Source organism: Aythya fuligula, chromosome 20, assembly GCF_009819795.1.
Source record: "Aythya fuligula isolate bAytFul2 chromosome 20, bAytFul2.pri, whole genome shotgun sequence".
NCBI classification, from domain to species: domain Eukaryota; kingdom Metazoa; phylum Chordata; class Aves; order Anseriformes; family Anatidae; genus Aythya; species Aythya fuligula.
In genome coordinates, this window is record NC_045578.1 from 11229457 (window position 1) to 11256122 (window position 26666).

Below are 26666 nucleotides of genomic sequence, written 5' to 3' on the forward strand. Positions count from 1 at the left end.
GGCGCCCCGGGAAGCTGCCGGCACCTCGGGGGAGCCGGCGCGGCTCGTGGGAGGCTTCGGTAAGAGCGGCGACCGCTCGTCGGGCGAGCTGGAGCTGCGTGTCTGGAAGATGAGGTCGGTGACATGCCTGCAGCAGTTCACAAAAATGCTGTTCCCCATGATCTGCGTATGCAGCCTGGCTCACACGACACAGGATTACAGAAGTTAGTTCTGCGTGCAAATCCCTTTTTGCACGCGCATATCTAAGTCCCCACAAGGCGGATTCCTGCACAGCAGAGCTCACCCTCCCTGGTTCGGATCTGTTCGCGTTCGCAGTCAGCCGGGCTCTCCGGAGAAACTTCTTACGTGGACCTGAGGGGAGAGGCAGCACAGGCCCCGTGGCGGGCTCAGGACCGCATCCCGGAGGTGCTGGAGCTCATACCCGTGCCTCCTCCGCAGGCCGTGCTGCTGGCCTGGCAGCAGCTCCCCCGACGTCTCGCCCAGTGCCCGTCACCCGCTGCACGTCCTCGCCCTGCCGTGGCAGCCCCGCAGCAGCCGCTGAACGCCCCCAGCTCTGCCCCAGCAGCGAGCCCACAGACCCGGGGCCGTGCGTGCACCCCCGGGCTCCACAGCGCTCTCTTGCCCGAGTGCTTCGGGCCCCGAGCTCGTTATAAATAGACGGCCGGTATCAAGTGCTGGACCAGTGCAGCATGGGACAAGGGTTAGAGCTCCGCAGCTCTGCCAAACTCGTAGGCAGGCGCGACGCGTTGAATTACAAGGAGGGCACTCTCTGTGGCGGCCTCGGCGGGGCACGGCCGCCCATACTGAGCAGGCGGGCATAAAGGGCCTGGGCAGCAAACTACCGAGGCGTTCCCAGACGCATTTTCTGTCCTCTCACGCTGCTGCACTGTACCAAACGAGCCAAAAAACCACACAGACAGCTCCCCTCAAACCACTCCTCTCTGTTATTTCAATAAATCCAGCAACTGGTGCAGGGATTACAGAGCCCGAGACTTGTGCAAGCGACAAGTGCTGGTGAAACCCGCGGCCCCTGCACACACCCAGCCCCTCGCCTTCCCCAGCCAGCACCACCACCACCACCACCAGCCTGCCGTGCGCTCAGCGGCACTGCATGGCCGGGAAGGAGCCCACATCTCCACCGAGAGGAAGAAAAGTGCCACAGCCCGAGCAGAAAGAGAAAAAAACAAAACAAAAAACCTCAAAACCAGAATGAAATCAGGACTACAGAGCCCGTGCAATCACCTGCCCAGCACCGACACCCGGCCAAGGAGACTCATTTCCAAAGGAGGCCCTGGGAAGGCTGGAAGCTGCCCCAGAGCCTCGCGCTCTGGCAGCCAATCTGCCAAGGGGAAAGGCAGCAACAGGCTGAACAGCACTAGAGAGCTCTCTAGTGCAAGTCAAACCCCGGCTAGCTTCTGTTCTTCTTTTTAAGAACAGAGAAAGGAAACAGAAGAAAAATCCCACTTGAATTCATGTGGGTACGGGGAGTTACCACCCCAGAAAACAGCAGAGCCCAGGCTACGGCCGGCGTTCTCTTCTCAGAGCGGCTCTCTGCCAGTTTCCCAGCGCAGGAGAAGCGTAACCTTGAAATCCCTGGTAACAAGAGGCCTCTCCTGTCCTCGGGAGCGAGGATTGGTTATCAGGTTACATCGGCATCTAAAACAAAAGTTTCTCCTGATGATTTTTGGAAGAGTTTAATGCTCTGACAGTTTCAGCTCTCTCCTCACCTGGAGACCGTGCCACCATCCCGGTGCCCTGCAGCCTCAGCTCCCCTTGCAGCAGCAGCTCAGGCTCGAGCGAAGACGAGCCCAGATTCAGTTTCATTTTAAAGAGGATCAACTGAAGTACAATTTGCTGCAATTAATTAGATCACTAAGTTTAATGGTGCTATTTATGCTTAAACAAAGTTTACTTTTCCCTTTTAATAGTCACATAAACCCAGCCTAACCAAGCAGCTATTGTGCTCATCAGCTGGAGACACCCGCTTCTCCGAGGAGGAGGCCGGGCGGTGACGCTGTGCAATGGTTCTGTGCGATGATCTGCAGCGATAAAAGAAATTAAGAAAAAGCAACACGGCACCAGCCCGTACTAGTGGCGCAATGGGATTTGGGGATGTAGAAATAAGACTGCCAGCATGTCCCGTGCTTGGGAGGCACACCGGGCAGGAAAGCTAAGCCACCCATCCTCCGATGGGATTACACGCACCCCTCCCACTCCACCTCCCTTCCCACCTCCCGCAGAGTGCTGACGCTGCCAGGAGCGCCGAGCGCAGGCTGCAGCAGCCGCAGGAGCACAGCGAGGGCAGCACGCGGGGCTTGTGCTGGGCAGCGCTGCGAGCCCCCGCGCAGGAGAGGTGTCGAGGTGGCAGGGTGCTGAGCGGCACCGCCACACCTCCCGCCGGGGGAAGCCCTGTGCCATGCAGCACGTGCTGGCTGTAGCGTGAGAAGGCTGCCACTGGTCTAGCAAATGCAAAGTGGATGTTAGCCTAGCAATAAATTAAACAAAACAAATAGCTTACTGAATCCAAATAAATTGGCTGAATTAATAGCCGTCAGCATCGCAGAGAGCCCTCGTGGGAAGGTGTCGGTAGGACGGCCTGCCAGGAGATGGGACACGGCACAGATGTGCCTCCCACATCCCCGCAGAGGAAACCACAGCTTCCCAGAATCTTTCGGTGCTCCTCCAGCACAACAAGCACTTCTTTTAATACGAGCCCACAGTGAAGCTTACAGCTGCTCTCAGCCATCATTAAACTCAAATTGGCTTTAACCCACCTGTGGGAAGAGCTATAAGCACTGCCCTTATTTTTCAGCGGCTTCTCAGCACTCAGGTTTGGCTGGCACGGGGACAGCAGCAGGCTGCAGCTCGTGGCTGCCTTCAACGGCCCCGGCCCCGCAGCTCTGCGGCCCCACGGGGAGCAAGCAGGCAGACTGCTCAGCCCTGCGCACCCACAGCCAGGTTTGTGGACCTACACAACACAAGCCACATTCCAGTCTGCTCAGAAGCCTGTGGCTTTTGGTGCTCTCCCGATGCCGGGACATCTGCACTGCAGCTGTGCCCAGGGTGCTCCCGGGGTCCCCCAGCTCAGGCGCTCCAAGCCACCAGACCCCGTGCCCCGAGCCTGGCAGCTGCAGCACCCACACTTGCTCTCCACACCTGGGAACTACATTTGAGCCCATTCATACGCTTTCTGTCCAGCCAAAGCTTTGGAAACTTAGTTCTGAAACCAGCTGGTGAGGGGATTGCTGCAGCAACATGCGCCTCAAACACCACAGGAACTGTGAGCAAAGATTGACACCAGCCAAACCATCCACAGCGCTAAGAAACCGCCTGCTGGAGTCCCAGAGAGAAGAGCTGGCCGAAGCAGTCCCGTTTCAGACATACCAGGAGTAAGTCGATATTTCCCTAAGCATGGCATTGTATTCTGGCATGTACCTCAGTTTCAGAAAGCTACTGAAACACCAGAAGCCCCGGACAGGTGAGCAACCCACCAAACTCTGCACGCAGCTGACCAGCGGATCATCGGCTCCGAGCCAGAAGCACCGAGCTGGGCAGCAACGCTCTGCTTTAAAAAGGCACCACGGACTGGAACGGCACCGGGCTGTACGGGACCAGTGGCTGCACTGCCCCACCGGCCCTTCCCCTGGGGCTGCCCCAGCCGGCAGCAGGAGCCCAGCAGCGCCGCCGCTTCCAGGAGGCACCAGCACCGCCACCCCGGGAACGGCCACGCTCCGCGCGAGTCCTGCTCCCGTGGACTGGTTTTACTGCTCAAATGCAAATAGAGAAACGCATGAACTTCAGACCTCTCCAAGCTTCTAGAAATAACAGCTTTCTAGTACAACCAACACAGCGCAACGCGAGGAGGCAGACGGAGCGCTGCCAAGTTTAGTCATTTACAGACGGCTCAGACAAACAGTTCCCTGCGACGCAGAGTTGTTTTACTGGGCAGGAGGCAGGTGCGCGGCTGCGCTTCTCTGCGTGCGTGTTCCTGACCTACTTCCACTCTTCGCCTCCTGGGTTCCCTAACCCAGGAGCAAGGCCGAGTTTAAGGCAATTTGAGTTTAATGATGGGCAGAGCAGCGAGCTCCCAGGCCTGCAAGGGGCACCTCGGCGGCCGTCCCACGGGCAGAGCGGCTCCAGGCTTCACACCCCCCCAGGTCCCTCCCCAGCCTGCCACTCGGGTGCCGTGTTTGTCACGGGCCTTTCCTCAACCCTGCAGCGCTGAGCAGATTTCTCTTGCAGGAGAATCTTGCAGATTTCTTCCTCCAGTTCCTCTGAAATCTGTTACACCACACGTTAGCGAACCCACCCGCCAGCAGTTCCTTCCCCAAACACCAGCAAACCTCCAAGGTCAAGCGACCTGACAGCCACAGCGGATCCCCAGATTAACAGTCAGCGCTCTGATTGTGTTACCAGCGGACACCTACGCTCACCTCCACAGCAGTTTTCCCATCAATACCTTCGTTCTCCACCCCTGCAACAGAAAAGGCGGACAAATACATGGGGGGATGGGAAAGAACAGAGACAGAGGGACCCAGTTAGAAACAGCGAGTCTTCAGGCGAGGCAATGATGAAAAGGATTTTACGCCAAGCAGACACCACTGAACCTGCACAAGACAAGCTCGTTCTAAGGCAGTGACAACGCTGCCTTATTTCTGCAGAAACAGAAATAATCCAAAAACACTGCACACAACTGCTGCCTTTTGATCTTGTGCTAGTTAATAAGAAAGGTGACTTTAACTGCCCTTGACAGAAGTCCCTACAGGTACCCAAAGCATTCACGCTTCTGTGTTCCTGCTCTCAGGACAGAGCAGCCCCAGCACCGGTGTCTGGCTTGGAGGTGGAGAGAAGCAGCGGGCAGCCCTCTGGCCTGTTCAGAGGCGAGGGCATTCCTCAGGTCTCGATGCCCACCAACACAGAACGTGCTTCCTCAGCGAGGAGCCCACTCGGAGCCTGCCCACGGCACAGCCATGGCGAGTGCCTGCTTCGGGCAGCACGGGACGGAGCCACAGGCAGGAAGCGGTGGGTGCACAGAACCAGGAGAGGCCTGGGCAGCACAAGCTGGCACTGCCCATGGACAGCCCCCTGCGCCGGGCTGGTGGGGGCTGGCTGCAGGTCCCCCCTCCACACAGACCCCTGGGCACCTGCCAGCTTCCTTACACTCACATGGGGAGGATTTTTCCGCCTCCCTCCCTCCCCCAGCAATCAGCTCACACTTTGAACAGCAGGGATTACGCGGCGTAACTTTTTAACCCAGTCGCTGGAGCTGCACACTTGGCACCCGTTAAAAAAGGAAAAAAACAGCACGGGGGGGGGGGGGGGGGGGGAGGCTCTCAGCGCTGCATTCCCCACACACTTGAATTACTGCCAGGCTGCTCAAACGCCAATGAACTTTGCTTTAGGTGACAAACTTCAAAAATTCACCTCACCACCATAAAAACAGGGGAGGGAGGAAGCGGCAGGTCACTCGGGGGGTCACTCGCTCAGTCAGGGCGAGGGGCTCTGGGCCATGCCGAAGGGCAGCCCCGCAGCACCGGGCCTTTACCTTCCCCCTGTGAGTTACAGATCAGGGGAACGGGCCGAGCCTGAGCGCGGCGCTCAGGATGCCAGCTCCTCGGGACAAAACACAGCGTGCTCTGCGGAGCGCACACCCCAGGAGCCCGACCCAGCCGGGCCCACGCTGGGACAGGGCACGGGGCCGGGAGGGCTGCGCCTCGCCCTGCCCGCAGCCCCCAGCCCCCCGTGCAGGATCCGAACCGCGCTGCTCTCAGGCAGAGCCCGGCCGCACACCCGCTCCTGCCCGGCCCCCTCCTGCCGTGCCGGCGGCTCCCCCGCCTCGGCCCCGCTCCGGGCACGGCCCCGCAGGCCGGCGGCACACGCACGGTGCCCGCGCTCCCCGGGCCGCAGCCGCCCGCAGAGCTCCCCCCGGCGGCCCCGCTGCGGCCGAGCCAGGCCCCGAGCCCCGGGCCCACCCGGGTCCCGCCGCAGGGCCGCGCGCAGGTCGGGCTCGGGCCCCGAGGCCTCCCCCGAGCGGGGCCCGCCCGGCCCCGGGGCCGCCCCCGGCCGGGGCGCGGGGCCCTCAGCGGCCGCCCCCGATCCCCCCCCCGCGGCCGCGCCGCGTCCCGCTGAAGGTCACCTTCACGGGGCCGGGGCTCCCCGCGCCGCCGCGGGCAGGGCCCGGCCGCCCCCGCCGCCGCCCGGCCCCCACGGCCCGCCCGGGCCCGAGCCCAGCGGCTCCGCTCCCCGCCGCGGCCCCCCCCGGCCCCGACCGCCCCCCCCCCTCGCAGCGGCGGCGGCCCGGGCCTGCCCCCCCCCCCCCTCCTCTCCTCCCCGCCTTCCCCGGGGCCGCTCGCTCGTTGCCGCCGCCGGGGCGGCCCCGGAGCTCGGCCCCGCCGCGGGGAGCGGAGCGGAGCCGGCGGCCGGGGCTCGGCGGGGCGGGCACGGCCACGGGCACGGGCACGGCGACCCCCGCCCGCGCCGCGCGGGGCCGGGCCGGGCCGGGCCGCCACAGCCACAGCCCCGAGCCCCTGCCCGGCCCTGCCCCAGCCCCGGCCCCGGCCACAGGGGCAGCAGCAGCAGCGGCGCCCCCCGCCCGCCCCGTCCCGTCCCGTCCCGTCCCGCCAGGCCCGGCCCCGCCGCCCGCCAGGCCCGTCCCGGCGCCCCCTTCCCCTCACCCTTCCCGGGGCGCTGCTCGGCCTCCGGCGGCCTCCTGGCGCGGGGCCCCGGCTGCTGCTGCTCGGCGCCCGGCACGGCCGGCGGCATCTGGCCCGCTCCGATCGCCACGGGGCGCCCCGCGCCGTGCCCGCCGCGAAGGACAGGGACAGCGCCGCGCGCACCACGTGGCCCCGCCCGGCCCCGCCCAGCCTTAAAGGGGCCGCGCCACGGAGCGCTCCCGGCACGGGGGGGGCGGGGGCAGGGCCCCGGGAGCTGCTGCAGGAGCGCGGCCCGGCCCGGGGGGTGCGAGGGGAACGGCAGCGCCTGCAGCGGTGTGACGGGCACACAGAGCGGGCACTGCAGGAAGCGCTTGGTTGTAAAGAATAAGGAATAAGGAATAAAGAATAAGGAATAAAGAATCAAGAATAAAGCCTCGGACTCAGTCCCAGGGGGTGATGGTGCCGGGCAGGGAGCTGTGCCTCAAACAAGGCAGCAGCTGTCAGCCCGCGGGCTGTTGCTGTGCTCCGCTGCGGGACGGGAGCAGCCCCGCGCCCACCAGCCCGCAGCAAGGCTGGGACCCGGGGCCCAGCCCTTCACCCACCACCTCACCGCCCGGTGCAGCCCCAGCAGGGTTGGGTCACCGGCAGCCTCTGCACGGCCCCAGAACACCGGGAGCAGGGCTGGGGCTCGGCCCTGCAGGGCCCCGAGGCCCCCGCTGAGGCTGCAGCGCAGAAAGGCCCAGGGGGTTCCCAGGGCTTCGTGGCCACATCACCGCTGTAATCGCAATGGCAGGGACGGGTCATGTTCTGGAAGCTGAAATTCTGTGGAAACAGGCAGGAGGCCTCGCTGCACCCTTAGGATCTTAAATGCTCCTGTGCTGCTTGCACCACCGTGCTCACGCCTGACGCTCTGCTGCCCTGTTCTTACCCAAGGTGAACAAAAGGGGGGAGATGTGGGGGCTCGTTACGGTGCAGACACGCAGTGCCGTGCTCTGTGTCCCCTGCCCGGTTCCCTGGTGCACGACTGGGGGCTCTGGGCAGCTTCGCTGGGCCAGGGGCTCTGGGCTGGCGTGTGACGGGCATCGCTGCAGCGCCACTGGAGAGGGAGCAAACAGAGAAACTTGGCGTTTGGGAGCAAAGGGCAGGTTTTAACTGGTGAGGAGACGCGGCACTTTCATCTCTGTGCTCTACTGAGCGCGTGGGGCGGAGGAGAGCCTGCACGTGAGCGCTGCGATCAGCTCGGGGCTGCTCTGCTGGGCCCGGCAGGGAGGCCCCGCAGCGCGGCTGATGGCACCCAGCGGGAGCGGGGCAGCCTGCGGGCAGCAGGAGGTTTTCTCTCCCCTCACTTCCCCAGCAGTGCTCAGCAGCCAGGCAGCACAGGGGAGTGACAAGAGCAGGCGTGCAGAGAGGAGGCGGCAGCAGCATTACTGCCAAATTGGCTCATCGGGGCTGGTGGGTGGCCTGTGGGCACCAAGCAGAGCAGGGACCCCGAGATGTTCACCTACGGCCCCGAAATGGAAGCTTGTTGGTGTGCTGCCCGTCAATCTTCCCAGTGGGGAGCACCACCACAGTGCCACGCTTCTGCCTCCAGGCAGCTCATTTTGGGTACCTCGTGCATTGAGATGCGTTGTGCAGAGAGAAATCCCTGACCATCGCTCTCTACAGAGACCACATTTCTTGCTGCACCTTCAGCTTTTCGGGGCAACCAGGAGAAGTCATCCCCACGCTCCCACACTGCAGATCCTCATCTATCAGCTGTGTCCTGCGTGTGATTTTCTGTGCAGTGAGGCAGTTTGTGGGAAGCCTCAAGCTCTGCCTCAGGCTGAAAATTCCCCAGGGCAATAGGATTAGGCCCAGCCACCACAGCTCTGCACAGTGCAGTGCAGGAGAGGGGCAGGTCCCCAAGCCAGTGGGGCAGATGTCAGCAGGGAGTGCTCTACCAGGCGGTTTGCAGCACAGCAGATTAGGAGCCAAGCCCACGCAGACTCGCTGCCTCACCAGGGAGCAAGCAGGGCACCGGCGGCGGAGGCGTGCTGGGCTTTGCTGCGCAGGACGGCACTGGCACCACTGCTGGGTGGCATGTTCCCAGCGCGGCCTCAGCGCCAGCTGGCTCACCCGCACAGCCCTGCTGATGCACATCTTGCCGTAGCCACTTTGCCCCTAATTATTTTTCTTGGCCGCACTGGGGCCCCCCACCCAAGTCCGGTGGCAGCCCCGGCCCCTCGAGGTGCTGGTTCCTCCTGGCCAAGCGCAGCCTGCAGGGGCTGGGGAGCCTCTGAGCTATTTGGGCCCTCACAACCGCACCTTCAAAGCGGAGAGGGGAAGGATATAGCCAGGAGCGCTTAGATTAGCCCTAGCAAGCACATTCAGAAAATATGGCTTTTTAATTAACAGGGTCAAGAGGGAGAGCTTCCCGACCAGCCCGCCCGGGGCTAGAGCCAGACGAGGGGAGCGTGCGAGTCACCAGGACTGGCTCTGCCTGCCAGGGCTCGGCGCAGCTCCTCCGCCTGTGCTGCGGGTTGTGCAACGTGAGGCATCCCTTCCTCAGAGAGATTTCAGAAGAGTAATAACGCAAAGAAAAGGGGATTAACAAATCCAACGCACCAAAACCATTAGGGTTTGCACAGCTGCAGAACAAAACCAGCGGGTACAGGAACGGTGCCCGGCTGTTAGTCTGCACACAGAGACTTGTCAGCACATTGTGTTTTATATATATATAAGATATTGTTTAACAACTGAGCGTTATTGCTATGCATCCATTTCCAGTCTAATCATTAAGCTTTACGAGTCAACATTACACATTGCTTGTTCCATACAAAGCATGTAGGTGTCAGCAGTTACACTCCTCGGTCTATACGTGTCTATGCACAGAGCTATACAGCGCAGGTTTAAGCTACGTTAACCATTTCGCCTCCCAAGGAGTCTGACAGCACGGGACAAATGCAGCTGGCAGGTCGCTGCTTTGTCCCCAAGCCGGGGACCCGGGGGTCGGTCAGAGGCTGCCCGCGTCCCTGCTGCCCCCCTGGGCTCGCTGCGTCCAACAGCGTCCGACTTAACAAAATAGGAATGCTGCCTCCTTGCTCCTTTTTTTTTTTTTTTTTGAATTTTTTTTGATCTCTGATCATTTTATATAAATACAAAGATTAAAATAATTTATTTCAACATAATTTCTATTACAATCATACAGTGTATTCCCCTCAAAGCAAGTGCACATATGTATATATGTATATATATTTGTGTATATATAGTACTCTAGAGCTTCCCCCCCGGGAGTAGCAGCAGCAGTGACTGAAGTAGGTGCAGTGCACAGAGCTGGTCCCCAGGCTCAGGGGTGAGGATCCCCTGGGAAGCGCAGGTCTAGCCCCAAACACCTCCATCTCGTAGGCCTGCGGGGGGACCGGGAGGCTCTGCACACCCGAGGGCTGCCAGCGGGGACCCGCAGCGTCCTGCTCCGGGCCCCGCTGCCTTTCCCTGTTCATCCACGCTGCTGGGGTGCTGGGAAGGGCAGAAGTCATGGGGGCACCGGGATGAGATGAGATGAACTCCTCCAGCCAGCTGCTAATTACTGGTGAAGAGGGAGGGATCCTGCAGCTCCCACAGGGTTGCTTCATTTACATTGCTAGGCACTAAAAATGCTGATTGCTAGGAAGGTATTTACAGAGAATAGGAAGGTATTTACACTCCCTCCCCTTTTTAATGCTTAGGTCAGTCACGACCACCATGATTTTATCAACGATTTTATAATAAAAACGCAACACACTCTGTGTATCGGGATTGTCTAGAAACGAGGGGGAAGGCCGCTGCGCAAACCACAGCCAAAGTAACGCTCGGCTGAACGGCGCAGAGGTTTCTTTACCCTCTCACATTAAAATAAAACCAAGCTTGCAGCACGCAGCCGGGTCCGAGGCCCACGAGGCGCCTCACGACGACACGCGCTGCCGCTCGGCCCCGCGGGCAGGCCGCACCGGGGGAGCATGGCCCAGCTGGGCACAGGCCCCGTGGGCACGGCCCGGCCCTGAGCTGTCCCCAGGGGTGCTGTGTCGGGGGGCTCCTCGCAAATTTGGGGTGTGCTTAGAGATCGGTAACGGCCAGGGGTAGCGCTGGGGGGTGCCTCGCCTCCAAATCCCAGCGCTTCACCGGGCAGGTTCGCGACACAGGCAGAGAAAAGGTGCAAAAGCCGCTCATTTCTGTCCTGCCGGTGCAGAGGGTATGCTTGGGGGCTGTTTGAACCATCCAAAGGGCTGGCCCGGGGACTGTTACTGAGAATCTCATAAAAGCATTTTAATATATAAACACTGAGCTACAAAAATAGAGACCTCTGACTGTGTGAGCGCTCTGCGGGCGAGCTCGAGGTGGGTTCAGCCCGGCTGCTGCAGGACGGTGCTTTCCAGGGGCTTCAAACTGAACTCGAGGGGATGGGCTCTGAGGCAGCACACGGCTTCCTCCTGCCCGCACCGGGCATCGCCCTGCAGGACACGGGGCCGTGCTGCGCCCTGGGCACTTCGCTCCCAGACACTGCCCCATGTCCCGACAGCGCGAGGCTCAGGGAAGTGAGGGCTGGCACGCGAACCACCTGGCTCCCGGTTACCTGCGGGGCTCCTTAGGTCCCACTGGAGCCCCCAGGCCAGCCCTGCCCCCTGCCCCGCTTCTTCCTGTCCCAGTTTCTGCTCGTCCACATTTAGGGTACACCTCTGCTTCAGAGCAGCTGAAGCCGTTGGTTTGGTCTGAAGTCAGGCGAGGCAGAAGGGGCCAACACTGAGTGCTGGCACAAGCCGTGGTGCTGGGAGGGAGGACGGGCAGCGTGGGAGGACAGCCGGCAGCCCCACGGTGCCTCTTCCTGCTGCTCCCCAGAGCCCGGCTCAGGGAGCTGCAGCACCCAAGGGACGCGGGCGAGGCGGACTGTGCAGCCTGTGCTCCTCACGGGGCTGCCCCTGCGGCTGGTCCTGCCCCAGCAGGGCGGTGGTGCACGAGATCCCACCTTCACCAGCGTCTTGCTGACGTGGTTATTGTCTGTGGTGAAAAACCAACACCTGGCCATGGGAGCAAGCAACAAACACAGCACTGGTGCACGGCCAGAGCCTGCCCATTGCAGGTGACGTGAGTCAGGAACCTGCTCCAGCAGCACGGGAGGAGCAGCGCCGGGTGCTGCAAGCGGGCGCCTTCCAGCTTGTGGGTCATCTCCATCGGCCTTGTCCCAGCCTGCCAGGTGCATATAACGTGGGGGAAATCCGTGTGACAGTCAGACAAATCCCGCAGAGGGGAGTGGTGACTTGGGACATGGCTGGCACAGCTGCACCGCCCTGCGGAGGGGGAAAACCCCTCTGGTGCCAACGGGGCCGACTGTCACTGGCAACCCCTGGGCACTGAGGGCTGTGCTGGCGGTGTCTGTGCCCCTCCAGCCCAGCCCAGCGGGGGGTGCCTGAGGCAGGGCTGTGCTGAGCCCTGTGCCAAGCCACGGGTCTTTCTGCTGTGCACCCGGTACCCCAGGCCTGGGGAACACGACCGGCGTCTTCTCCAAGGAACAGCAGCAGCAGGAACAGGAGGATCTGCTTGTCTTGGAAACACTACTTTTCTGCCTTTCTTCCCCTGGAAGCTCTGGACAGCTGCTCAGCTGTTCCCCCTTGGCAAGCCTCATGCAGCATCACCACACCGTGCTCTCCGTGCCCCAGCACCGCGGGCTGCTCAGCGGGGAGGGGGTGCAGGCAGGGCACCCACCTTCCGCTGCCTCCTTCCCCTCCCGGGGGACAGGGGCAGCAACCTCGGCCGGCGCCCACCTCAGTGCCGCCGGGCTCAGCGCCTTCCCGGCCGCTCGGGCCGTGCCCACCCCTGGCCGCCTACTCCCGGGCCCGGGCTCCGTGGGGCCCAGACCCTGGCCGCTTGCTGGGCTCGCCCTTGGCTGGCCGGGCTCTGGCTGCGGGCTCCTGGGGGGGTGGCCGGGGGGACCTCTGTGCCCGGGGGGCCGCAGCGGTGCTGGCCGTGCCCCGGGCCTCGGCGGGGGGCTCCGGTGGGCGCTGCGGGGCGGGCGGCCGTGTGGTGTAGAGGAAGAGGGCCGGGTCGGGCATGGCGTCGTGCTCTTCACGTGCGGGGTCCCTGGGGTGGGCACCGTCCCCGGGAGGGCGCCGTGGGTGCGCCCGGTGGCCACGGCGCCGGGGCCTGGCCTCGGGCGGGGGCTGCTCGGCGGGAGGCCGCCCGCTGGCGCGGGGTCCCGGCAGGCGCTGGGCAGTGGCGTGCAGCTGCAGGGAGAGGTAGGCGGCCGCCTCCGTCTGCTTCTGCAGCTCAGTGTCGAGGATGGTGACGCGGTGGCTCCGCCGCTTCAGCTCCTCCAGGAACCTGCGCTCCTTGTTGCGGAGGCTGGAGCGCAGCGCGGCCACCAGGGTCTCCTTGTGGCGCAGCTCCTTGCGCAGCTCCAGGTTGTCCTTCTCCTTCTCCTGCAGCTGGGCTTCCATCGCCCGGCACCTCTCCTCCAGCTCCCGGTCCAGCACGTCTGCAGGGCAAGGCATGGGGGGTTAGGAAGAGGCAGGAGTGGCTCTGCCCAGCAGACAGAGCAGTTCCCCACGTGGGGATGGCTGTGAGGGCACCAGACCCAGGGGCATGGTTCACAGCACGTCCATGCTGTGCCACCGGGCTGCTCAGGTGCTTTTGGAAACTGTGGCCCGAAAACTCCCTGCGGGCAGCCCACCAGCACATGCAGCTCTTCCCTGTGTTCCGGGGCAAGGCACAAGATCCCCTCTCGATGGGGCTAGTGTACAGGCTGGGACAGAGGAGAAAAACCCAGCAGCAAAGCAATCAACCCAATTTATTGAGTGCTGTTGCCCTCATGCCAAGAGACTGCAGAGCCAGATTAGAGGATAGAGGATGCTAATCCAGGATTACCAGGCAGTCGAGCCATGCTCAGCTGAGGGCCCAGGAAGAAATGGACATACATGCATGTGGCTATTTGTACGGGGGCACGTAAACGTGTTCATTTATTTACGGACACCCAGGAGGAGCCAGGCGCTGCAGCCGAAGCAGCCCTGGGTGCTCCCCACACAGGCGCTGCCCCGCGTCCCCAGCGCCTCGCCCCGCTGTCCCACCCTCGGCTTGGCCTCCGCCTGGTGACGCCAGGGCCCTGCAGGGGCGGCCGGTTCCAGGTGCGAGTGGAAGCGTCCGTGAGCAGCAGCGATCCCGCTGGCACGCAGCGCCCCGGCAGCACAGGGATGTGCCCGCAGTTGCCTACAGGCAGCCGTGGGGTCGGGAGCTGGGGTGCAGCCCCAGGCTGGGCGTGAGGCAGAGGACAGGAGGAGAGGGACCCTGCCGCTGCTGCGCTATGCTCAGTTCCTCCCCGTGCTGCAGCCATTCTCCAGAAGGAAAACCTTTTCCGAAAACAGTTCCCAAGAAGGGTGGCGTGTGCTCAGAGGGAACTGCTGCGCCGCCTCTGGCTGCCCACCCCCTGCAGGGGCTGCGGGCTCACCGCTCCCCATCCTCCGGGGTGTGCTGGGCTCCAGTGAGGTGGGGCGAGGAGGTCGGGGGCTCTGGAGCCGGGGCTGCGGCAGCACTGCCCAGCGCAGGCAGCAGGCAGCCAGCTCCTCTCCTGGCTGCGATGCACTCACCACGCCGTCACCCCCGGTTGCTGGCGCCTGACCTGTTCGTCTTCTTCTGCTGCCGGCAGCAGCTGGCTGCCAGCGACGGGGCGCTGACGGGACTTGTTGAAGCAGAGGCGCTGCTCCGAGTGGCAGGTTCCCTGCAGCTCCCACCCGCCACCTCTCCCTACACCCCGCAAGTGATGGGTGCCCTCCCTGCCCCGGCCCTGCTGAGTCACGCCGGTGGCACCCAAAAAAGTGTGATTTCACACCAGCCCTGCACGCTGCTCCCGAGCACCCTGCACCGCTCCAGCCAGCCTGCGTGGGCCCCGTGGCAGCTCCAGCCACGGCTCCCTCACCTGCCTGCGGGGGCACAGCACCGGCCACCCCCCACGCACCCACCCTGCCTTCTGCTCCCCCATAGCAGCATCAAGAGACTGCCTTTAGTAACTGTCCATCCGTAGAGCAATTTGGGTAACAAAACTTTGCATTTCTCTACTCCCTTCTGTCCAATGATCCTGATGGGAGGAGCGGCTGGGGACAGGGCTTGGGGAGCACCGCAGCCACAGCGGGACATCTCTCGGGGCTCCTCCAGGCAGCCTTCAGGACACGCAGCGGCCCACTGAGGTACGAGGATTCCCTGTATGAGGACAAGCCCTGCCCCATGGCCACAAGTGTCCCCAGGGGGACCCAGCTCTGCGCCAGGCGAGGTGCCCCCGGCAGGCCGGGCTGTGAGCCCCTCCACGCAGCCCTCCCGTGGGGCCGAGGAGGGCAGCGCCCGTCACTGGGACCAGCGCAGCGCACACGGCATGCCCAGGCGCGCTCCCGTGGCTGTGGAAGAGCTCTGCTTTTTATGATACGCTTTGCAACCACTTTATGGCTTCAGCTCTTAAGTGTCTTCTGCAGAGGAAAAACGCTTTCTAATGAGATCTTAAGGGAGGCAGCTGCACGCGGTAATTATTACATGAGTGGCATTTGAAGAGCGATCATTTGATGGCATCTTAATTTAGGTTGTTGCCCCATAAATGTAGCAAATGTGCTCGTACTCCTTCTGAGCTGTTAAAAGGCTGAAGGATGGGCAGAGACCTGCAGGCGGTGCTCACTGCAGATGGTCCCTGCAGCGCGGGCAGGGACGCGGGGCTGGGCCCCAGGAGAGGAGGTGGCCACGAGGCTGGGGCAGTAACACCAGGAAGGAGAGCCCGGGGCGGTGCTGGGGGATGCGTTTCTGCAGGACCTGGGCAGGGGCAGCACTGGCACCCCCCTCGCCACTGACCCACACCGGGACCCAGGGGTCAGCACACTGAGAAATGCGCCTTGGCAGCTCCGCAGCGCTGCTGCCGGCCCACGAGGCTCATGCCAGCCGCTCGCAGACATTCAGGGTGCAGCAGCAATTCTCTCCCCCTTAGTTTGGAAGGTGGGAGATCATTTTGCAGGTCATAGTCAGGATGGTGAGAGGAGCTCAGGGGGTAACTGATAACACCCTTGTTTGCTTTTTCCTGGGGCTCAAGGCTTGGCAGGCTTTGAGACGCTCCCTGGGGGTCCGTGGACTACCCCTAAGGGCTCTGTGTGAGGGGATTAGCAAAGCAAACCCTATGGATGCTTGCTTTCACATGCAAAACCTTTTTTTTTTCTTTTTTTGCACAGACTGTTTAATCTCGGTGCTAAGAGGCTGTGAACTGTGCAGGTGGGCTTCCCAGCCGCCCCCAGCCCCACCACCCCCTGAGGACAAGGGACCCCACGCCCCCAGGCTCCGTGCAGGCACCCCGCACACCCCACTGAGCGCATGCAAACCGAGATCCTACCTTGCTGGCGGGCTTCCAGCTCTTTCATTTCAAGGTCGTGGGTCAGCTCTAGGAGAGAAACCAAACGGGGATGAGCCCGAGCCCCTGCCCCTGCTTCCCCTCTCCTGCTGCCCGTGCTGCCGGGGCTGAGCCCTGGCTCCTCTGCCCGGCCACGGCGCCCGCCCCTGCGCTCGCAGCCGCTCCCAAGCCCGGTGCCTGGAGTCCGTGGGTTGTGAGGCAGCCTCGGGACCCGCAGCAGCCCTGCTCCTGGATGTGACTGGTGCAGCTGCAGGTCCTGCCCCAGCGCAGGCTCCCTCACACCCATGGGGCCTTTTTTTTTTTCTTTGGAACCATTTTCGGTGCTTTAAATCAGGGCAAAGAGCAAAGCAACGGACTGAAAATAGACCAAAGTGTAAACTGCTGCCTGAAGTATTTCATAATTTACGGCTTCCAGCCTGCTCTCTCTGCCTCTGCACATTATGCAAGCGGGACGTCCTTGTCCCTGCGCTGTGCCTGGAGCAGGGCGCTGCTGCAGCACCGCGTACCCCACAAAATCCTCTTCAGACCCATCACCCCATGCAGCCAAAGGGCTGAGCTCTCCCCCAGGGTCCCCAGCCCCAAAGCACCCAGGGCTCATACAGCAGCTCAGGGACCTGCTGGAGCTCGCCTTTAACCTGCAAACTTTTACAATTTCTTTTGGATTAATATGACAGACTACTGGACTAGCAGCAGCTAAGAGGAGAAGGAAGGAGCTAACAGCAGTAGTCAGTCATTTTGGAGCTCTTTTTTTCTGAATATGAATTCAAATGGTTAATCTTTGCCCTACATTTTTCTTTTAATCTGCTTTCGTGTTGACTCTAATCCTCGTCACTGCCATCCTTCTGAAGCGAAATGCTTGGCTCAGGCTCCTCTGCCTGTCTGTCTTGGAAAACAAATCTGTAGTGAGAATGCAGAAGTAACTGAGAACGTAATGCAATTTCTGGAAAGCTTTCAGCACTCCTGACTGCCCCATTGGAAATCAATGGCAGCTGTGTTATTTTTCTGAAGCTAAAATAATGGGTTTGGAGTCTCAGAGATATTCCAAACGAAACCTAAAGCAGTCTCCCGTTTGAGCAGACAGCGTTGCTCTGCTGCATAACGCACAGAGCGGGCTCCTTGCTGCTGGGTCAGTCGTGGGGGTGCTGCAAACCCCCGCTGGCTGCGGGCTGGATGCGTGCGGTGGCAGCTCTGCCCCAGCTGCTCTGCCCTGGCCTTGCCACAGCGGGACGTGGCCGTGCCCTGGAGGGGCCGCAGCCCGCTCCAGCTCCGTGTTCCTCACCCCTCGCCCACCTCCAAGGGGCTCCCCCCGCCTCCTGGCACCCCACCGGGCGCTGTGGTTGCGCTCTGCAGTGTCCAGGACACCCTCACCGTGCCCAGGGCCATGCGGTCCCAGAAGTGGGACTCCATCCACGCCCTCGGGAGCAGCCGGGGCCCGCAGGGTCTCTGCTGCCCTCTGGACAGCAGGATGCTCCTGTACGCGGGTAGACGTGGGGGAGAGCGGAGGGGCTGCCAGCGCCTTCTCTGCTGCACGTTGCTGATCCACCACGCTGCCTCCACGGATTCCCTCCTGGAAACCCGGCTCTGCTTCCTGCACGAGCTTCCCCTCCTGTTGTTCTGCTAACACTGGGGAACATGCTAATTATTGCCACAAGAGTTGAGCTCATCTTCCAGTAAAAGGAGAAACAGAAGAGTCTGAAAGAATCTATTGCTATTTCTGCTGTGTTTATGCTTCGCAAATAAAATGGGAGTGGGAGGAAAGCCAACTCTGCTCTGTATCGTGAAGTTTATTCCAATAAATGAATCATACCACACTGTTCTTCACTGCATTTATCTTCCTGTAAGCGCTGCGACTGTGGATGCTGGGCTGCAGGGCTTCGCTAGGGCCGGCTTCCCAGCTGACCCCCCGCAATATCTGCGGCCCCGCCGGCCCCTTCCTCCCACCCGTGCTGCTGGGGGAGCGGTGTGGAGCCCAGCGGGTGCTGGGGCCCCCTCCCCAGCTTGCCTTCGTCCCGCTGCCCCACAGCAGCGCTGGGTGGCGGAGGCTGCAGAGGACAGAGCACAGCCTGTGCCAGCCCAGGTCCTGAGGCAGAAAAGCTGTGGGTTTATCTACTCAGAGAAGCTCCCTTATCAGCACAGCTATTCTGCTGCCAGATCCAGCCCGGTCTGGTGCTGTGTGCCCTGCACAGCACCCCTGGGGTCACCTCGTGTGGCACCACTTGGCTCCCTCCCCGAATAGCGCCCCAGCACCCTGACACTGCCAGGGCTTTGTCAGAGGGCAGCAGCAACACAGAAATCCACTGGGGGCTGGGCTGGCAGCGATGCTGCTCAGACACCGAGGTCACGGTGCAAAAATCCAAGGTCTAACAGCAGATCAGGTGCAGCAATGAGCTACGCACCTGGACCAGATGGGGAAGTGCTGAGTGACCAGTTCACCTCTCATGCAAACTGCATCGCAGGGGAGGGCACGGAAAACGTGACCAAAGTCATCCCAGAGCTGCATAGGAGTTCTGCCCCCATTGCTCCTAGCGGAAAGGCGCCGCAGAACTACACATCATGCTCATGGCACAGCACTCATCCGGCCCCACGGTGCTGCCAGTCGGCGCGGCTGGGAAGAGCTGATTGCAAACAACAGACGTGGACGGGGCCATCTCTGCCACGGGTGGCTCTGAACCCCTCAGCGTGATTCAGGCCTGAGAACCCCGCTGTCTCATACTGCCTCATCCTCAGCCTTCCAGATATTAAAAGAAATGAAACACAACAGACAAAGCTGGGGAAGGATGGGGAATAAACTGACAATTTTAGCAATGCCGTCATGTCTCTTTCCCAGGAACCAGTGAGGACGAGAAGCTGGAAGACAATGAGTAATTCGCTGCAGCTGAATTATTGATGAGAGCGCTGGGATGGATTTCAGTGGCAGGCAGAGCAGGGTCGCTGCTGGGCAAGGGGTTTTGTGGGAGAGCCCCCACACCGCGGGGACCTGCCCCCAGCCCAGGCTCCCCAGGGGCCAGGAGGGTGGCAATGTCTCTGCAGCCCTGCGTGGAGCCGTGCTCCTGGCTGGGAGTGGATGTGCTGGTGCCGTGGGTTCAGCGCTCACACAGCACCGGGCAGCAGACACGGGCACTACCAACAGCATCAGTGCCGAGCTGCTCCGGGCTGGGCTGGCAGGAAAGAGGGGATTTCACAGCTCCAAATAACAGAAAATAATGCACAGTAACAAGATAGAAACAAGAAAATCACATTCCCCTGGTTCTGAAAGTGACTTTGGCACAATCCAGTGCACCCCCATCATCGGTGTTCAGCCCTTTTCCTTCCCTTCATCTACCAGCATCAGGGAGAAAGGAAGAACTGCTTTTACATTTTAACAAACAAAATACCATTGAGGGCACAAATCATAGAAAGAAAAGGCAGGACCACCTTGCTGGCTGATGCTTGTGTTTCTTTTCCTTTCCTTAGCCCAGTGAACACCTCCAGGGGAGCGACTACTGCAGTCAAACTACGGCTGGGTGTGGGCGCACGGCCTGGGCAGAGCGCTGAGCTGGGGGGGCTGATCCTCTTTCAGAAGCCTGCCCCAAGCACTGAGTTAAAACGAAGGAAGAGGGTCCTAATTACGGATTATGAACACGGACCCCTCTCCTATTACCCGCTTTCCTGACACTGGGGCAGACGGCGCCCGGCGGGAGGGGAGGCACCAGGCGCTCACCTGAGCAGTGCTTCTGCAGGCGGAGGATCTCCAGGTGCAGGTCGTGGAGCAGCTCCATCTGCTCCTTCTTCAGGAAAGCGATGTGCCGCTGCACGCTCTGGATCTGGCGCTCCAGGGACACGGTCTCCATCGCAACCGAGCTCGCGGTCCACGCCTGCGGGGAGAGGAGACGGCCTGCCGTCAGACAGCAGCGGCACCGCGGCACCCCGGGAGCGGAGCCGGTCCCGGAGCCCCTGCGGGAGGCAGAGCTGCCGGGCACCGCGGGCACCTGCTCCCCGCTGTCCCCCCCAGGGATGTGGCTGCGGGCAAGGCGGTTCCGTGCAGGGGCTGTGACCCCGCTGGGGGTCCCGCAGGAGCAGCCCTCGAGTCCCCGCACGGCCCCATCCCCAATGCCAGCTCTCGCTGTGGGCTGGAGAGCTCTGATGCTGCACAAACAGAAAGTGCTGCCGTACAGACGTGTGTTGAAACAGCTCGCTTCTATTTTAAATTTGGCCCTGGGAAATCTGTTTTATCGCTGAGCAGGATTACATCTGGGACAGGATTGCTTCCTGCTCCCCCCGCGGTCCCCAGGTGGGAGCCACACCAGCGCTGATTTGGGCTGTCACTTGGCAAGCCACGTATTACAAAGCAGCAACTGCAGCAGCAGATCTAGCACATGAAAAATACAATATGCTCGGTCTAATCCAATCAGCGTTACGTGGTGAGGAGCTTCGCGCTGCCTTACAGCCAAAGGAACATCTTCACTGGTAATGCACCCGACAGACGTGCTGCTGCCAGCTCCGCGCCCGGAGCTTGGCCCCAGGGTGCAGGAGTTCATGGCGCGGTAATTGCTCTGTGAAGCAGCCACGTGAGCTGCCCACCTGCACTGGGGAGATAAAAATAAACCTCTGGAAGAATCCTTAATTCTGGGAAATACCATTTTGTGTGGATGTGGAATCCGTCCTTATCCCAAACACCGAGCCTGGGAGAAGGGGAACCTGCAGCAAGCTGCTGGACAGGCTGGGATCTGTTTGCCAGGAAGCCCAAGGACAGCACGCTCCATCCTGCCACTGCTACTGCCATCTCCTCGTTCACTCACATCTGATTTTGTGTTTCTCTCGATACGAACTTGAAGACTAAGCAAGTGCTTTAGCTCATGTTTATGAGCAAACCCAGTCCTTTAATGTAGCACATTTTAAGCTAATTCCCACAGCCTAAACCAAATCAAACCCCATTTAAGCTTGATTCCAAAGCAAGTAATCTTGGCAGAGTTCCTAGCTCAAAGCTTTGTTCTTGCCAAGGCCTCCAAAGGTTTGTGGAAACCTTAAGATCAGGTCTCCTATTTCACGAGAAGGGAAGGGGCCGCAGTGAGGCTCCAACCCTGGGAGCACCTTCCCCACTGCCCCTGCTGCGGGGGCATTGCCTGCAGCAGCCCCAGCCCCCTGGGGACCTGCTCCTCCTGCCCCTGTGGAAGGTGATGCACTGCCAGCCCACCACACAGAGCTACAGCCACCAAGAGATACACAGGGAATTTTTAGCTCATTTAAAGCTGAATTTATTTAAGCCTATAAATTCCATATTTATAGGAAACAGCTGCAGGGCTTGGAACAGCGCTGATGTCCTGTAGCTGCCCCCGTCTCCCAGCCCTGGTGTTAAACCCCCCAGCACAGCAGTGCTGCTTTCTTCATGGGGGTGCTGTGGTGGGGGGGGGCTCTGCTTGCACAGGGTGCTGCCCCCCACATGTGTACAGCTGGGATCTGGCCGGCCCTCTGCCTGCTGTGGGGCTGGGGTCCCGGTGGTGTACGGCCAGGGTGCTTGGAGCCAGCTCTGGCACAAGCTGGGTTCTGCTGTGGCCGTCTCCTGCACTGGGGGTACGGGCCTCAAACTGGAGCCGTGTGAGGGGCTTGGGGCCCTCGCTGTGGTCTGTGAGGCTGCAGGAATCTGGCTAAAGCCTGAAATAAGGAAAGCACGTTATGTGAACTGGCTTTGGCATATGTGGTGGATTGTTATCGGCTATTTTCATGCCTCAGGGAGCTGTTTCTAGTGGCACAATAATGACATGCCTGGTTTTAGGATGGATCTGCTCTTCAGGGAATGAAATGCTCCGAACACTCAATGCATGAATGCTATAGAAAAGCACAAAAAGGCTGGTGTGATACATAAAAGCAACAGATACAGAGGTCCTGCTCCTCGTTTAAGCACTTATTGTGAGAGGTATGATTTATACCAGCTTAAAGCTTCCCTGTGGAACAATGTCATGTAAGTGGAAATTGCCCTGAATTGGCCCTCCTGTTCCTGCCTGCCTGGATGTAAGGTTCATGTGCTCGGTTCAAAGCAACCAGGGGCATTGCCTGGGACCTCAAGGGACTTGTAGACCCTCAGTGTTTGTCATTTCAAAGTGGATTTTGGGGGAAAAAATATTGCTCTAGACTTAACATCCTAATCACTCCCATTCTTCTGAATGTCATGATGACGGTTTTGAAGCCTTGTAGGTTAGTTAACTTTTCCTGATGACATCTTAATTAACAGACAAGGTTAAAAGGTCTGTATCCTAATGACTTCCAAGAGAGCTGGCACTTGTTCTGCGTGATGTGAGATGGCAATGAAAGGAGCTGATGCTGGAGGGCGAGGTTACTTGTGCCATCGCAGCGTGCCCTTCTGCAGCCCTGGTGGCGGGGGGGCTGGGGAAGGTGTGCCCCCGCTTTGGAGCAGTTTCTTTAAGGAAGGGGAGGAACCTTTTCTCTGGAAATGTCAGAAAGTAGGTTGGACAAAGCCCTGGAGGATACATAGTGCTATTTTCAAGCACTTTGTTCCGTCTGGTTGAGATGTGTTTGGTAGAAATGGCTGGGATCTTTCCACTGAACTTTTCCTCCCCTCCTTTAGGTGGAAAACTATCCATTTATTAACTTAGCATTCCACACGGATCTTGAGCCCTGAACTTTGAAAACCCTGACTCCCCTGGGACTGGTTTCCCCAGTTATGGAGCTTTTCAGAGCCCACAGCTTGGCAGGGATTTCTTCAGCGCCCACCTGAATGCTTCTCCTGTCATGACTCGGGGGAGCTGTGGGGCTGCCACAGGGTACACGCGTGCAGCCTCCAGCAGCCCCGTGGCTGTCAGCAGGCAGCACAGACACGAGGCGCGATCCAGAGCCATGGGCAGGGGCTGTGGGAATGCCCCGGGCAGGAGGTGCCTCTCCCCCAGCCCCTGCCTCTCCATGGAGAGGAGCAATGGTGCCACCCAGCAGCTACCTGGCATCTCTGGGGTACAGGTGATGATGCAAGAGCCAAGAGCTATTGGGGAAGCTGCGATTTAGTTGTGGAGCTTCGGTAGCACCTGTAAGCTGCTCGAGCATTTCCGATGTTACTGGCTGTGAACGAACCTTTGCCTTGCCGGGAGGTCCCCACTCAGTACCCAAAAGAACTTCTAAACCAAACTCTCAGCAACTTGTTTTCCCTCCGTTGCTTTTGAAGTTAAGCGGAGATTGCAGCTGCATTGTGAGTGTTTAGTTTGCGGTGCCTCTGGTCATTTCACACAGCGAAATCACCTGGGAGGTGTCGGGAGTTAATAAGGGTTATTTGCTGCTGCTGCTGCTGGCCGACCTCATAACGTGCTACAGAGCCATCCTGTCTGCCAGCTGATGGCCCTGCAGCCTGTGGGTGAGGCAGGGCAGGAGCCTTCAGCCCAACACGAGGCAGAGCGCGGTCACCGGGGGTGCTGAGCATCAGCGCCTCGCCTCAGGAGCACAGCTCCCCATGGGACGGCTGCACTGCTCCGAGCAACGCGAGGGGCTGGGAGCGAGCTGCTCCGATCCCTCCCTCGTGGCTTCAGCCGTGACTTTGTGCTTCCAGGCTGGGGCTAAGCTGCCGAAGCAGCTGCTGGTGGGAGGCCTCACGGGGCTGTGCACTGCGGGGCTTGGGGGAGTCACTTGCTGTAAAAGCCCGAGGGTAGGCAGTGCTCCCCTCAGTCTGAAGGATGCTCGGTGCCTTGTTTCTGCTACCTGCGTGTGCACAGCTGGAGAGGAGGCACCCACTGGAGTGGCAGCCGCCCCTGGAGCTGCCCCTGTCCCTGCAGGGCTGTGCCTGCGTGGCTGTCCCTGGTTTGCTGGGGTGTCAGCCCCATGTGTGCCTAGGAATCCTCTGAAATATGTGCCACTTGGGTGCATCCACCCTGCCACAACTTTCCTGCCAACCTCAAACCCGTGCCTCTTCAGAAAGCTCCAGGATGTGGCCAAGCACTCCTGGGTCTTGCTGGCCATGCCTCGGGAGGCACTGGTGCCATGCTACGGATGAGGCACCCAAACATCACCGGGCATTCAAGGGACTTTGCTCTCCAAGCCCGGGCAAGGTGCTGACGGGGAGTGTGGCGGCTCTGGGCTGTCCCCACCAGTTTCCCAAGCTGGGTACGGCCGTGAGCGCTGAGCCTTCTCGTGGTGCTGCCCTCCACCTCCACAATGGAGCGTGCTTTACCTCCCTCCAACACTACGCTGCAGCCTTCGGGACAGAGGGCACTGGGAATGCTGATCTCAGCAGGGTGTTTCAAGTACTGCTGGAAGCTTGGTGAGGTCTGCAGTTTCATCCCAATTTATCAGAGTTCTTATTTCTCTAAAAACAAAGCGAGTTAACCTCTCAAAGTAACTACAATGAGCAACTGCTCCCAGTCTGCTCAGAGCTGATCTCCAGCTCATGGACAGCTCGTCTGAGGATTTGCTTCTGAGGCCAAACTGCGCTGGAGCCTGTGCACGTCAGTCCGAATCCCAGAGCTGTGACCTCAGAAAGCGACCTCGGCCCCTGACGATGCCTTCCAGAGGCAGGGGTGGTTTTGCATCTGTGCATAGCCCAGCACAAACACGGTCATGCAAAGATGCAGTCTCTGCTCGCATCATTTTTCCTCATAAAGGGCAAATTACCTGGGGAGGCTGAGGGCGCAAACAAGGTTTGCAGGGACAGGTCGATGATTTATCCCGCTGTGGCTCCAGCACACGCAGGGCAGCTCACGGCCACGCCGCAGCCACCCGCGCCGCTCGTCGCTCCTGCTCTCAACGCAAGCCAAACTTCGCAGTGCTGCTGTGGGCGGGAGGGCTGCGCGGAAACTTGCGGAAGGTCACGGAGCGGCGGGGCCGGGAGGGGAGACCGGGGGGGGAACCGCGGCCTCGGGGGAGTCGCCGGGAGCGGCCCCGGGGCTCGGCAGCACCGCGCAGCGCCCCCCCCGCCGGCACCGAGCGCAGCCTGGGCCCGATGCGAGCGGCACCGGCGGCGCCCGAATCCGGCCGGGGGTGGCCGGGGGGTGCCGGGGGCCGTCCCGTGCTGCCCCCGCGGCTCCGGGGGCGCTGCCGGCGGGGTCGGGCCCGGTGCGGGCCGCGCTCGGCGTCTCCGCGGGGCCCCCCCGTGCGCTGCGCCCCGCGATGCCGCCCCCACCCCCCCCGCTGCCGTCCCCCCCCCCCCCCCACCCCTCCGCCGCCGCCTCCTTACCTCCGGGGAGCGCCGCGGCCCCGCGGGGCGCCCGCTGGGCGTCATGGGGCCGGGCCGGGGCCGGGCCGGGCCGCGCCGGGGCCGGGCCGGGGCCGCTCCGGGCTCCCCGCGCTGCCCGCGCTGCCTGCGGCGGCCCCGCCTCGCCCGGCCCGGCCCGGCCCCGCCGCCCGCCCGCAGCCGTAAACAGGCGGCAACGTGACCGGAACTGGGGCTCGGCCGCCACGAGCGGGGCCCGCGGGGACCGGGACCGGCCCCGGGGCCGCCCCTCGCGGCCGGGCCCGGCTCCGGGATCCCCCCCCCCCGGCCCCGCCGCCGCTGTCCGCGGTGCTGACGGCGCCCGCCCGGCCGCGGCCCCGAGCACGGCGATCGTGGCCCCCCCCCCCCCCCCGGGCTGTGCGGGGAGGGACCGGCAACCGCGGGGCGGGGAGCCCGGGGGCGCGGGGGGGCTCCCGGGGCTGTGCCCTGAGGGCCGCCGCTCACCCCGCGGTGTGTGCCCGGGGTGCCTGCGGCCTGCCCGTGCCTCCCGCCGGGGACCGGCAGCTCCCGGCCCCGCACCCCGGGACAGGCAGTGCCCCCGGGCCTGGCCGTGCTGCCCTGGCCCGCGCTGCCCGCACTGCTGTGCCCTCAGCCTGCCGGCAGCTCACAGCCCGCACCGTTGTGGGGCAGCCCGCAGTGACGGCCCCGTGTCGCTGCCATCCCGCGTCCCTTCTCCTTCTTGGATGTCTCCGAGCTCTGACAATGCCTGTGCCACGCACTGCGACCAGGGGTGTGCCATGGGAAACAGCCCTGCTTCCTGCCGTGGACAACCGTCCTGCGTGCTGCCCGCAGGCACACATGGTAGTCCGGGTACAGCGGGGGGTCTGTAATGTCCCCGTGCTGCAGCAGGCAGAGGACCGGCTCCTTACCTGGTGCTGAGTGCTGTGGCACAGCCTGGCTTGGTGCAAGCTGCTGGCAGAGGGAGGCTGGGCTTGGAATCAGGACTGTTCTATGGAGAGTGAGCTTAATTCACACCAAGAGCAAAATCGTCACATCAGGAGAAAAGGTGACTGGGGAGCTCCAAAGGTCTGCACATGCAGACATGAATGTACGTGGAAGCTTCTGGTTTCCATGACTTACTCAGACATCTCTGCTTAAGGCCTCCTGGCGGGTGCAGCTGAGAGCTTTGGTGCTTCCTAGCACGCCTCTGTTCACACTGACTGCTGTGGGCCTTCTCTAAATTTTCTTGTAAAAAAACGAGTTTTTCTGCCATGACGGGTTGCTGTGGGGTGATGGATATTTGTCTGGATGAGGAGGGCAGACTTCCTTGCTCAGGGAAGTGCACTCTGGTTGGGGTCATCTCGCACCCATCGTAACCGCAGGTCAGCGCTTGCCCCCATGCCCTTGGTGCACTCAGTGCGGTTTGCTGCGTGTGGCAGGGCTGCTTTGTGCATCTCACTGCGACTTCCCCCAGCTCCTGCGCTTGCTTTGGCAGTACCGAGTTGCAGCC

At 61.5% G+C, this 26666-nt stretch overlaps 2 protein-coding genes across 4 annotated transcripts in view; both read right to left on the reverse strand.

The window, feature by feature from the left end:
* Positions 1-6817, reverse strand: part of CLUH (clustered mitochondria homolog) — a 34823-nt gene extending 28006 nt beyond the window's left edge. The window contains exon 1 of the mRNA XM_032200709.1: positions 6675-6817. Coding sequence (XP_032056600.1) covers positions 6675-6762 — 88 coding nt within the window. The 5' untranslated portion in view covers positions 6763-6817. The remainder of the gene's footprint in view (positions 1-6674) is intronic.
* A 2524-nt stretch (positions 6818-9341) lies between these two features.
* CCDC92B (coiled-coil domain containing 92B) lies at positions 9342-26626 on the reverse strand. Of its 3 annotated transcripts, none has more exons than XM_032200962.1 (4): positions 26086-26626; positions 19733-19886; positions 16015-16062; positions 9342-13137 (listed from the first exon to the last, which is right to left on the reverse strand). In XM_032200962.1, exons 2-4 carry the CDS (start codon positions 19860-19862, stop codon positions 12488-12490), a joined length of 828 nt encoding a protein of 275 aa, XP_032056853.1. In that variant the 5' UTR covers positions 19863-19886; positions 26086-26626; the 3' UTR covers positions 9342-12487. The 3 variants fall into 3 exon arrangements, with proteins under 3 accessions (XP_032056853.1, XP_032056852.1, XP_032056854.1); XM_032200961.1 differs by lacking the exon at positions 26086-26626 and adding an exon at positions 25181-25225; XM_032200963.1 differs by lacking the exon at positions 26086-26626 and adding an exon at positions 20185-20238.
* Positions 26627-26666: the final 40 nt, after the last annotated feature.

What these genes read in the sequence shown, in the direction of transcription:
- CCDC92B (XM_032200961.1), bottom strand. Translation starts at nt 25,225, where the DNA reads ATGACGCCCAGCGGGCGCCCCGCGGGGCCGCGGCGCTCCCCGGAG. An exon ending in GGCCGCGGCGCTCCCCGGAG is followed by an intron (nt 19,887 to 25,180) that starts GTAAGGAGGCGG and finishes CTCTCCCCGCAG; the next exon opens with GCGTGGACCGCGAGCTCGGT. An exon ending in GCTGGAAGCCCGCCAGCAAG is followed by an intron (nt 13,138 to 16,014) that starts GTAGGATCTCGG and finishes CTTGCCCTGCAG; the next exon opens with ACGTGCTGGACCGGGAGCTG.